Below are 11,859 nucleotides of genomic sequence, written 5' to 3' on the forward strand. Positions count from 1 at the left end.
CTTTAAGTTTTGCCGAGATGTGGTTATGCCTAATTTATTTATAAAAGGGGAAGTGGAATCATTAAAGTAATAATAATTATTAATAACAGTAACGGTAGCCGAGTGGCACCCGGGGGGCGTGGGCTTCTGTGGGTCAGACCCCATGGCCAGCGACGTCCGGGGGTCTCAATGGGATTATTTTTGCTCTTGTCTTGAGAATTTTTTCAGTCCTCTTAGCTGGTGAACCCCTAGCTTGTTCATGATACACAAACCTATTTATTCTTGTGGTTTCAAGTCCCCCTTCCTCCCCCTCCCTTCCAGCAGGGCAGGGACCCCTTACCGGGTCCACCCCTCTTTCCCTGCTGTTTCTGGGGCTTTCTCCCCTCTGCCCTCCGCACGTGCTGGAGGCATCCGAGCAATAAGGGCTGGGTTTGTCCCCCACCCTGGGGGGGCCAGGCTCTGGAGAGGGGGCACCTCCCCACACCCCCCACCTAGGCCTAGGCAGGGCCCTGCCACCCCCAAGACTGGGAGGGGACTTCTTTTTCTAAAACACAAAGCTCAGCCCAGCCAGGCCCCCTCCCTGGAGGCCAGCCCCTCCCCCCAGGGGGCCAGGCCAAGGGCTCCCAGGAGAGGGGGGCCTCGGTCTTCCACGTCCCTGGGGGTCAGGGGCAGGGCCAGCGGGGAGGAGGCTCAGCCCCTCCAACCCTCCCTTCATCCTGTTATTTATTCGGAAGGTTTCAAATCACGACAGAGTCCATGTTGGAGGTGATAAAGAACTGTTAAAAAAAAAAAAAAAAAAGACAAAAAAAAAAAAAAAAAAAACCAACAAGAACACTTTGCGTTGCGTTTAGACTATTTATTACCGGGATTCCAGGCCTGGCCGCGGTAACAGACTTTTACATGGAATTGTTTAATTATTTGTACTTTTCATGCCAGAAAATAAAAGTTCAGAATCTTAAGGTCTCGGGTGTCTGTGCACTGGCAAGCAGGGATGGGTGAGGTTCTCTCAGGCTGCTGTGCTGAGAGGGGAGCACAGGCTGCTGTCCCTCTCTGGGCCGGGGTCTCATTGCCCTGGGAAGGAAACTTGGCCTACCCATGGCACAGACAAGATCAGAGAGGATAAGACTGGCACAGATGGAAGCCCAGGCCACAGTGACCCAGGGTCTGCCCGCCCCCTGCAGCTGAACTGTACTCCCTGTAGGCCATCTTCATGGATCTCTTGGGCTGCAGTGTCCCTTAATGATGGGGGAGGCCAGGCATTACCTAAGGTGGCTGCGTCCCCTTCGCTCATCCCACCCCATTCCCACCCTGGTAGAGCAAGCAGACATCACCAGGCTTGGAGAGAAGTCACATTTATTGTTTCAAGGTCACACAGGTCAAGTCATTCACTGTCCCCACCAGGGGAGGAAGGGGGGGCAGGATGGGATGGAGGGGCACACCACCAGGGTGGGGGATCAATGAGGGCCAGTTCCTTTACCCCGTCTTTGGAGGCCAAAACTCCCGAGGGCTGGGAGTTGGCTCTGCCCCACCTGGGCCCCTGGAACAGGGGGAGCCCATCAGGTTCCTACCCCAAGGGAGGGGGAGGAACCCAAGGGGGCAGGCCTTGGTCCCCAGAGCGAAGGGCAGGTGGGCGGCACTGCTGGGGGCTGGTTTCTTGCCTTGAGGTTCTAGAGTGGGAGAAAGAACAAATTAGATCGAGGGAGGGGCTGGGGTGCAGCTCGGGGGAGCAGCTGCCCAGCAGGAGCAAGGCCCTGGGTTCCGCCTAACACTGCAGAACAGAAAGAAAGAAGATGGAGACAGGAGAGCGCGATGTCCCCACACTCAGGCAGGCAGAGACCCCATCTCCCTGCCCACCTCTGCCCAGCTAGAGCTCGTCGTGGTCTCCCTCGGCAGGTGGCTCTGGGGGTGGCTCCGGGCAGGCTGCAGGTGTCGTCAGCTCCATGAGGTACTCACAGCGACTGGGCTCTGTGGTGCTGGTCACCAAGGTCTCCTTCCCGCACAAGAGGCGCACCTGGGAAAAAGGCAGGTGGGAGGCTCGGGCGGGCTCAGCCAGGCGTGGGTTCCCACCCACAGCCCCCTGCGTCGGGCACTCACGGTGGTGGAGCGGTTGGGGCCCTGCCAGCAGCCCGTGCCCTGTTCGTACTTCATGGCGCTGAATCTGTCGTGGTCTGGACCTGCCCACGAGCCCCAGGTGCTGTGGGAGAGCAAGGTGCTGAGGGTCTGTAGCTGGGGAGGAGGGAGGGAGGAGGCCCTGGCCTGGGACACTCACCCAAGGTTGGTGGGGGAGCCACCGAGTTTGGGTTTCTGCGAGACAAGTTTGAAGGGGCAGAGCCGGTAGATGTACCTGTGGAGGGACAGGGCCGACGGGTCAGGGGTCATGGGAACCCCTGCCCACAAGGGGCTCACAGCCTCAAATTACACTGACCCTGGCCTCTGTCCCCATCGATGAGGATGGCAGCCCATCCCTGCCACCAGCTCGCTCGCCCCTGCACTCAGCCACCGCCCCCTGCACTAGCCGATCGGCCCAGGACTCACTCGTTGGTGGTCAGCTCATAGCATTGGCTGTAAAGGTAGGCAAACTCCCCGTGGGGGCCAAAGTCAAAGGAAATCTCCTGCTCCAGGTTCCTAGAAGGGGAGGCATGTGAAGGGCAGCCAAGGACACAGGGACCAACACGGGAGCTGCCACTCGGGGACCCCCCAGCAGAAGCCAGGCCCGCCAGTGCCCAGCTGCCTCATGGCTCCGGGATCTGCCTCCTCTAGGGAGCCAGGTGGTGTGGTTCTGCGTCCCCTGGACATAGGCCTGGCTACCTGATGGACTCCTCCATGTCCTTCAAGGACCGCTCAGCCTCCTCAAACTTGTTGCGGGCCTCCTGGGCAGCTGGGGAGGGAGCAGAGGTCAGAGTGGTGACCTCCATCCAGGAAGACGGAAAATGGGGTGCCACAGACGAGCCCTCATCCCCCTGCTGCCTGGGTCTAACTTGGTCAAGGGTGGAACAGACTGGACCCAGGCGGCCTAGGGAAGGCCTCTCCTGCTGCTAAGACGCCTGGCTCCTGAGGGACCTGGCGGGCTCCTGCACACCCGCTGCTGGCGCTGCTGGCGCTGCTGGCGCTGCTGACGGCTGCAGGGGTGGCACAAACAAGCTCAGCCCTGGGGAGGCAGGCAGAGCCCTGGGGCCGGTGGGATGGGCGGCCTTTGCAGGCCTCAGTGTGCGGGGCTTACTGGGAGGTATCCCATCCTAGGGCAGGTGACAGGCACAGCCTGGGCCTTAGCCCTTGCTGGGAAAGGCAGATAGTGGGGCTCAGCTCCGGCTCCACTCCCAAGGGGCAGGGCCAGGCTGCTGGAGGTGACCACAGGGCCCAGGCTGGGGGCCCAGTACCCTCCCCCCAGGTCGGGGCCTCACCGTCGATGAAGGCCTGTGTCTGCTCATCATAGGGTGGCATCTTGTCCTCCTCGGTGGGGCTGGCCGGCTGCGGGGTCTCGATTTGGGGTGGGGCCTCCTGGGGAAGGGCAGGGTCAGCAGCAGTCTGGCCCCACCCCCTCTGCCCCCTATGCCCCCACACACACCTTGGGCTGCTCCCCCTGCACCTCCTCTTCCTCCTCCTCCTCCTCTTCCTCCTCCGTCTCCTCCTCCTCCTCCTCCTCCTCCTCCTCCTCCTCTGTGGGCAGCAAGTGCACTGATGGCTGCTGCTCCTCCTTGGGCTGCGACACGTCAGGGGATGAAGTTTCTGGCAGCTCCGTGGGCAGCACCTGGCAGGGAGGCAGAAGGCAGGTGCTGAGGACACGGGCCCCTGCTCACACCATCATGGCCAGTGGCCCCACCCTTCTAGAGGAAGGGCGGGACAGATGACAGGAGGGGGCCTCTAGAAGACACGTGGACTGTCCAGCTGGCCAGGGTGGCTGGGGGCCAGGACTGGAGGCCATGTCTTTGTGAGGCAGTGGGGGCAGGGCAGGGGCAGGACAGCCTCCCTTCCCCCTCCCATACTGACCTCAGACCGATACTTGTCTCTGATGGTGGCCCAGACACGGTCATAGAAGGAGCTGGCGTCCATGTGTGCATCCCCACCAAGGAGGGCCTGTGTGGCAAGTGGGGTCAGGACTGGGCTTCCACTGCCCGTTCCCAAGCACCCGGCACGGGGCTTCAGACAGTGGTGCCAGGCACTGGCTTGTGGGGCCCTGAGGCCTGGGGACCAGACTCAGCAAGCAAGGTGCTGTGGCCAGAAGGGGGCAGCACAGGCCTGTTGAGGAGCAAGGCAGGGCTGGGCCTGGGGACCCCGGGAGAAGGACAGAGGAGCAGAAAGACCCAGAGACAGCTCGAGCACCACGTGCCAGGCCTCTGAGGCCAAGCCAAGGTGTGACAGGGAAGGGCCCAGGAGTGGGCAGGAACAGAGAGAGGGACAAGGAGCAGCGGCCAGGCTGGAGAGTAGAGGGGAAGACAGCCAAAGGCTCTGGTGGGCAGGGCAAGCCGAGTATCCAGCCAGCAGGATGCCCGGGGTGGGGACAGAAGTGGGAAGCCGGCTCTCCCCTGCCCTGGCTCTTTCTTGGACCCCACCAGATGGGGAGAGGTGACCCTGGGCAGCCACCACCTTGGCCTGCCCAGGCAGCAGCTATGGTTGGGTGCCCCAACAGCCCTGGCCGGGGTCAACAGGGAGCTTTCCACCAGAGCTGCCTGTTGGCCTGCCCACTCCTTTGTCCTGATGTCACCAGGTCTGTGGGCAGGTTGAGTACCTGGGCCTCGCCTTCAGACAGCACCCCATCTCCATCTGTGTCCAGCTCTGGATGGGTCTGCAGCTCAGTCACCGAGACCCTGTGGGGACAAAGACAGGGAGGGGTGAGGCTCCCTGGGGCTTAGCCAGCTGCCCGGTGGGCCTGCCCGCTCCTGCCTGCCAGTGCTGTTCCCAGAGCTTCGCTAAGGACCTCCAGTGGGGGGGGGGCAGGAGGCTGAGAGAGGCAAGGGCTGGAGTGGGACCCCAGGCCAGAAGGAGCAAGCCCAGCGCCCCTTCCCCCGCACAGGGCTCAAAGCAGAGATGGAGGCAGGACGGGGCTAGAGACATGGGGACACCCAAAGGATCCTTTTTCTGACCCTTACCAGCTTCTCCCTTCTTCTGCCCTCACAACTCAATGTTTTATCAAAACTGCCCACTGCCCAGCACCCTCCACCCAGCCAGGCCAGGTACCCACGCTGGCCTGGACGCCACCCCTCCACTCCTATGACCAGCAGCCCCCCAGCAGCCCCTGCCTCTCCCTCCCGGGCTCTGAGCTCCCCTTGGTTCCCAGAAGCCCAGCCTTCACCATCTGCTGGGTCACTCAGCACATTCAAAGGCACGGAATTCACCCGGGTCTGGCTTCCGCCACTTGTACGGGGACAACTGGCCCTGGGAAAGCGATTCCTCCCCACAGGATGTTCTCTGTCTCAGACCCCAGAGGTGAACCCAGCGCAGGCTCTGGCTGGCTTCCAAAGGCAGTGGGCGAGGGGACCCCAGCTGGGCAGGCGGCAGGGCCACACTCACACCCCGTCCATGTTGTCATCCAGCTCCTGGAAGGTGTTGGCTGCCAGCTCCTGCTCCCGCTGGGCCCTGGACGCGGCCTGCTGCTCTGTGGAGGGGCCGGCTCTCGTCACCCTGTGCCCCACCCACTCACTCCCACTGTCCCAAATTGGCCCTCGTCTGCCACTGAGCACCCCCTGTGTGTCCAGCGTGCTAAGGACACAGCTGTGGACAAGAAAAAGAAAGGTCCGTGTCCTCTGGAGGGAAAGGACAGGTAAGAATGAAGTGGACAGGTGACGCCTGGGCATGTGGTGGGGGGGACAGGATGGGGAGAAGAGAAGTGGGCAGCGGGAGGGATGGACGCCAAGGCCTGGGCTTGCGCAGGCTTCCTGCACACAAGGGCCTCTGGGATCCTACATGCGAGGGGGCGGACAACCCCACAGTGCCTTCAAGTGACATCCAGAATCCACCGGCTGCTCCCCACCCAGTCCCATCTGGCCCCAGCTCCTCACCTGCCAGGGCCAGTCATCTCCAAGTTTTGGTTTCCTGGCACCTCACTCCCACCCCTCCCCCGGGAGGGACTCAGGAACCAGGCCTGTCCCTCTGTGCTTGGCGGTTCCCACTTCACCTGGAACAAAGGCCCAAGTCCTCCCCAGAGTGACGCGGCCAGCCTGCCCCTCAGCACCCTGCCCTTCACCTCACTTCCCCCCTCGAGCCACGTGGCCGTCTTGCTGCTCTCAGGAGACAGACCTGACACCCCCCACAAAGCCAGTGCCCTGCTCCCTGCCTGGCTCACTCCCCCGAGAGCAGGTGCTCACACAGCCCGTGTGGACGGTTCAGTGCTGTGTTTCTAGCATCTGGGGTGAGCCTGGCACTCACAGGTGCCTAACAGGCTGGCTGCATGAGCTATGGGTTAGGAGAGATCGGAAAGAGCCTGTCAGCAGAGGGAGGGAAGAAAGAGGGCAGCAGAGGCCCAGAGACTCGGAGACCCACGGCAGGGCCTTAGAGAGGGGCTGCCCTGGTTCCTAGGGCCACCCACACCCCAGCTACCAGTATGAGCAGCAAGGACCATGTCTCCAATGCTGACCAGCAAGGCTCGGCCCCTCAGCTAGCACAGAGTGGGTTTCCCCCCCCTCCCCTCCTAGCCCGCTTCCATGGGGTGTCGAGGACTGACACTGAGACCCTGGACCACGGCTTTGCGCCTCCAGTCACAGTAGCACAACCGAACAGTGAGAAGTGCTTCAACAATCACCAACCGAGGCCACAGGGATGGCAGGGGCAAGAAGATACCAGAACACAGAAGTCATTTTTGCCAAAGGGACTTTGTCAGACCTGGCAAATTCAGATGTCTGTTTTGATGAGACCTGGGGAGCAAAGGGGACTGGAATCAAAGTCCAAGGTCAGGAGACTAACAGGGTCCCCATGGACTCAGCAAGGCTACCTGTCAGTCATAAGCTAGATCAGAAAACTCTGCAAGGGCTGAGCTGTGGCTCAGGGGTAGAGTGCTTGCCCAGCACGTGGGGGCCTTGGGCTCTACACCCAGCACTGAAAAAACAAACACAAGGGCTAGGGCTGGGGCTGGGGCTGGGGCTGGGGCTCAGCGGTAGAGCACTCGTCTAGCATGTGCACGCCCTGGGTTCGATCCTCAGCACCACATAAAAATAAAAAAAGGTATTGTGTCCAACTACAACTAAAAAATTAAAACACACACACACACACACACACGGGATGGGGAGACATGATCTAACAGGTGCACATATCTCAGTTCACACGCTGCCTGAGAGCACAACAACTCCAATCTTGAACTTGGATTCAGGGGTCTCTGAATGGCAGCGTTCCAAGCATCAGACAGAAAGAAAAGCACAAAGTACCTAGGCTGAAAACTATTCCTGAAAATGACTTCCACATGTTGACCAAAACACAAGGACAACAACGAGGCACACAAAGAAATGAGCTGCCACCATCAGAGTCAGCCAAGGGACAGCAGGAGTGAGCCTCCTAGGCCAGGCCCTCCTCCCGTCCAATAGCAGACGAGCCCCTGGCCAGCCTGGACATACCTTCCCACTGCCTCCGGTGCTCTTCTTTGGCCTCCTTCTCTGGCTTCTCAGCCTCCTCCTTCACTGCCCGAAGCAACTCCACCTGGTCTTCCAGAGACTTCTTTCCAGCCTGTAGCTCAATGAGCTTTTTCTGGGAGGCAGAAGGCAAAAAGGCCAGCTCTCCTTCAGGTCTGCCCGCTTCTTAAAGCAACCTCCCTGCCTCTAATCCACTAGAGAAGGCCGTGGCCCCAGGGCTGGGAAGGACACCGCCAGTGTGCCTTCAAGGGACATCCAGAATCCACCTGCTTCTCCCCACCCCCATATCTCCTACTTCCTGGTTTCCTTCAAAAAAAAAAGAACTTTCAGACACCTGGGTCTCCCCCTGCCTCTGGAGAGGGCCCCAAACACCCTGATGGAGCCCACAAGGCCCTGCCTGCTCTCCAGCCCTCTCTGCCCTGCCCTCATCTTAAAACTCACGGCTCCAACCCCCTGACAGCACTCAGACCCCCACACATGCTGTTCCTTTACCCTGGAACATTCTCCATGGCTAAGTCCAAATTATCCTAGGGCTTTTGGTTTAGATAGAGACCTCCTTCTCTAGGGGGAGAGCATGGCAAGACCCACCTCTATGCTGCAAAGCTCCCAAACTTCCCTTCACTGTCTGTCTCTCCCCTGCCCCCCCCCCCCGGGCAGTCCAGGTCTGGCCCTAGCCTCCTGTCCAGTGCCTGACACGCCTTGTACTCCTACATCTTAAGAAGCAACAAGGGCTGAGGAGGTCGCTCAGTGGTAGAGCGCTTGCCTGGAATGTGTGAGGTCCTGTGCTCTGTCCCCAGCACCACACACATACATGAAAAAGATGGAGACACTGGAGGACAGGCCAGGAAAGCATCGATATCCCCACCTGGAGGCAGGCAGAATCCTTACCTCCCTGCCCAACTCTGCCCCAGCTAGAGCTCATCATGGTCACCATCAATGGTGGTTCAGGGGTTGGCAGGGGCTGCTGACCCATATCACCTTGTTTGGCCCAGCCCCAAAACTGGGAAGTTCTCAATCATCAACTCATTCTATAGACAGTGGCACCACAGACCAAGGATGCAGAAAGGAGGCCTCCTGTCCCTAAGAGACAGCAGAGACCCTTGAAGCTCACTTCAGTCCAGTGTCTGGCCTTGGCTGACCCCTGAGCTGACTGCCTCACTTTGCCAAAGACTAAATGCTCAGTGCTGTTCACCTGAGCAGAGCAAGGGGCAGACAGGTGGCAACTTGCCCCAGGACCCTGTTTAGGGGCAGGTACAAACCCCACGAGCACTGCCAGCCCACCCCTCTAGGCCTCAAGCCCAGAATGTCCCAAGTCAGCCTCCAAGGGTGTCTCACCTGCTTCTCCTCCCGGGCCTTCTTCCAATCCTCAATAAGGATCTTCTTCAGGCGGAACCCTTCACGGGTGACCTCTGCCATCTGCTGCAGGGACTCTCTCTCCTTGCGGCCCTTCTCTCTGGAGTAGAGGGGACACATAGGCACCACCAGGGAGCACACAGGGCATACCCCATTGCCCTCTTCCAGAAGGGCTGAATGCACCTGCCAACCCCACACGCTCACACATCATGCTAAGGATGATCCAGCAAATGCTCCTCCACTCCCAGGCTCCCAACTTTGGTGCCCCTCATCCCTTGTCCTTGAGAGGAGGGACAGTGCACAATCTTGGGGTCAAGGGGAGGTACTAGGGAGTATTGAAGACTGGGGGCTTGGAGGTGGTTCCCAAGAGACAAAGGAAAGAAAGGTCAGAAATCACAGACTCCTAGACTGAAAGGGAACTGACAGAAATTGAACTTTGCTCAAGCCACTCTCCACTTAGAAGACCTGAAGTCAGGAGAACTTATATAAGTGTTGGGAGTCTTAGCTTCTTTGCAAAACTAACCCTGCACAATAAAAAATAATAAAAATAAAAATAAAAACAAAAAATACCTGACCCAGCCCTCCCATCCACCAACCAAAGACAGGAGTCGACAGTGGCTGTTCTGGTAGATGCCACAGTCCTCCCTACTCCCCACTGCCTCATACTTGACCCAGTTCTGTTGCTCACATCACCCACGGTTAAATTTCAGGCCCCACGCTAGCATGTGGCGATTAAAAATGGAGCAGGAGTTCCAGTGGAGCTACCAAGTTCCAGCTCTGCTACCTGCTAACAGGTGGCCCTGGAGAAGTCCTTTCCCTTCCTACACTTGAGTCTCCTCATCTGTTGGATAAGGAAACAATTGTACCTGCGTTGGGGCTACAGGGAGAGCCAGGGATGGAGGGTTCGGAAGACACCTGCCTGGCACAGAGGAGGGAGCCAGCAAAAGCAAGGGGTGTGGCCCAGCAAGGTGGTGAGGGGTGACAAAGGGGAGGGTACTATCATCACATACTTGCAGGTGTTTTCACAGATGATGCCACTGTTGTACTCATCTGTCCCGTCACAGCAGTCTGAAGTAAAAGAGGGGGCCAAGATCAAGAGCTGGCCATGCCTCCACCACCCCCACCCCACCCCCAGCCACCACCGCCTCCTTCCCCATGCCGGGGCCTCTGCACTCACCACATATTGCATCGTTGACCCGGTTTGAAGGGATGTACAGGGCCTTGTAGCCAGTGTTGGTGCAGTGGAAGCTGCCATTCGGACAGGCAGCTGTGCCTGTGGTGAAGGCAGAGAGGGCCTGCTGAGTTCACCTGCCTAACTGTCATCCACGCCCACACCCCCAGGACACAGAAAGCACCAGAAAGGTGGGAACAACCAAGGGAAGGCCAGAGCTGCACACTCGAGGCCTAAAACAACTCTCCAGTGCTCCCTGCCGCCTCTCTCCTCTGAGGCCCTTCAAAACCCGGCCCTGCCGGCTCCTCTTCTGTCTTCACCCCATCCCCAGCCAGACTGTCCCTGAGTCCCATCTCTGGGGGGTTGTAGAATGTAGGCTCTCCATCTACAGCTCCTTCAGGATTCTCCTGAACACTCACTTCCCCTGAGAAGCCTTTCCTGATCTCCAGAATGTCCTGGAAGGGCAGGGTTCTCTGGGCTTCCACAGCACCATCTACTGCCCTGATTTCTGTTTTCTTTTTTCTTGGGGGCAGGATGTAGTGCTGGGATGGAACCCAGGACAGACCTCTAGTATGGTAAACACACTCTACCACTGAACAATGCCCCCAGCCCAACATCGGCCAGGTTTCCGTGCCTGCTTCCTGGAAGCCATGGGAAGGCAGGACTGGGTTTCTCTCCATCATCTTATGGGGCCTTGGCGCTCAGCAGTGCTCACTAAATGAGGTGAAAGGGAGGTGAAAGGGAGGTGGGGGGATGTAGGGAGCTCACCAGGCTCGTCTGAGCCATCCTTGCAGTCGCAGTAATCATCGTTGACCTGATCAAAAGGAATGGTGGCTGAACCATCCAGGCAGGTGAAAGGCTTGGATTCATCATAGAAGTGATGGTCTAGAGAGGACAGGAGGAGAGAAACCTTCTCAACAGAATACCACCTCTGCCACGCCCACCCCCTGGTTGAGCCTGCGTCACAGGTAAAGTGCGGTAAAATGTTGCAAAGGCCCACCCCAGGAGAGCCACGGGTAGACTCCTCCCACGCCCGACCCCCACCTCCAGCAAACTCACTGGTAAGGGCGACGCCCCGGGGCCTCTTGACCTCCACTGCCCGGCAGAGGGGCAGCAGAAGCAGCAGCAGCAACATCCCGCAGGGGCTGTAAGGCCGGAAGCGGGTTCTGCGGGAGGAAGGAGGCTGCGGGGAGATGTACCGCGTCCCCACGCTGCGGCAAGAATGGGACAACTGGTCAGCAGGAGAGGGCTACTTCCAGCCCGTTGGATTCCTCCACCGCCTCCGGGCAATACGAGCTCCGATTTGGGAGCAGGGAGCAGACGAGTCCCCAGTCCTGGCCAGTAGAAGAGTCTCACTTTGCTCAAATCAGGGGCGGGCAACTGAAAACCTCCGCTCCCTGTGCCGAGGCCAAGGGGGCAATCCGATTCCCGCCAATAGGCCCAAAGGGCTAACAGTCTCCCCCACCCACTGCGCAAACACCCCTTAGTTGCCCCTTGTACGAAATTAGACTGCCTTCCCACCCGCTAGTTCATCACCTACATGAGGCCGAGGCAAAGGTCAGTAACACCCGCACCCCCCTTGCCCAGCGGCCAGGGATCTTGCTGTAAAAAAGAAAGCGGAAAAGTCTAGGAAGCATCACTTCCGGTCCCACCGTGCTCCTGGGAGAACGACAGCTCAGGGAAGCCATGTTGGGTGTGGCTAACATGCGGGTGCCGGAACTGAGACGGCCATCTTGGGCAGGACTGTGAAGTCTTAAGAGAGGATTGATCTGAAGAATCGCGCTTAATGGCGGCGCAGAG

At 59.1% G+C, this 11,859-nt stretch overlaps 1 protein-coding gene across 3 annotated transcripts; it reads right to left on the bottom strand.

The window, feature by feature from the left end:
• Positions 1-1,315: 1,315 nt before the first annotated feature.
• Prkcsh (PRKCSH beta subunit of glucosidase II) lies at positions 1,316-11,679 on the bottom strand. Of its 3 annotated transcripts, none has more exons than XM_076848354.2 (18): positions 11,600-11,679; positions 11,119-11,270; positions 10,828-10,944; positions 10,066-10,161; positions 9,899-9,956; positions 8,871-8,988; positions 7,521-7,650; positions 5,488-5,572; positions 4,706-4,784; positions 3,967-4,053; positions 3,545-3,727; positions 3,381-3,477; positions 2,788-2,857; positions 2,515-2,604; positions 2,249-2,323; positions 2,074-2,173; positions 1,834-1,990; positions 1,316-1,646 (listed from the first exon to the last, which is right to left on the bottom strand). In XM_076848354.2, exons 2-17 carry the CDS (start codon positions 11,192-11,194, stop codon positions 1,844-1,846), a joined length of 1,608 nt encoding a protein of 535 aa, XP_076704469.2. In that variant the 5' UTR covers positions 11,195-11,270; positions 11,600-11,679; the 3' UTR covers positions 1,316-1,646; positions 1,834-1,843. The 3 variants fall into 3 exon arrangements, with proteins under 3 accessions (XP_076704469.2, XP_076704455.2, XP_076704475.2); XM_076848340.2 differs by having other exon boundaries at positions 11,596-11,679; XM_076848360.2 differs by having other exon boundaries at positions 11,119-11,393; positions 11,600-11,664.
• Between the last annotated feature and the right edge of the window lie 180 nt (positions 11,680-11,859).

The sequence above is a fragment of the Callospermophilus lateralis genome, chromosome 1 (genome assembly GCF_048772815.1).
Source record: "Callospermophilus lateralis isolate mCalLat2 chromosome 1, mCalLat2.hap1, whole genome shotgun sequence".
In the NCBI taxonomy this organism is placed as follows: domain Eukaryota; kingdom Metazoa; phylum Chordata; class Mammalia; order Rodentia; family Sciuridae; genus Callospermophilus; species Callospermophilus lateralis.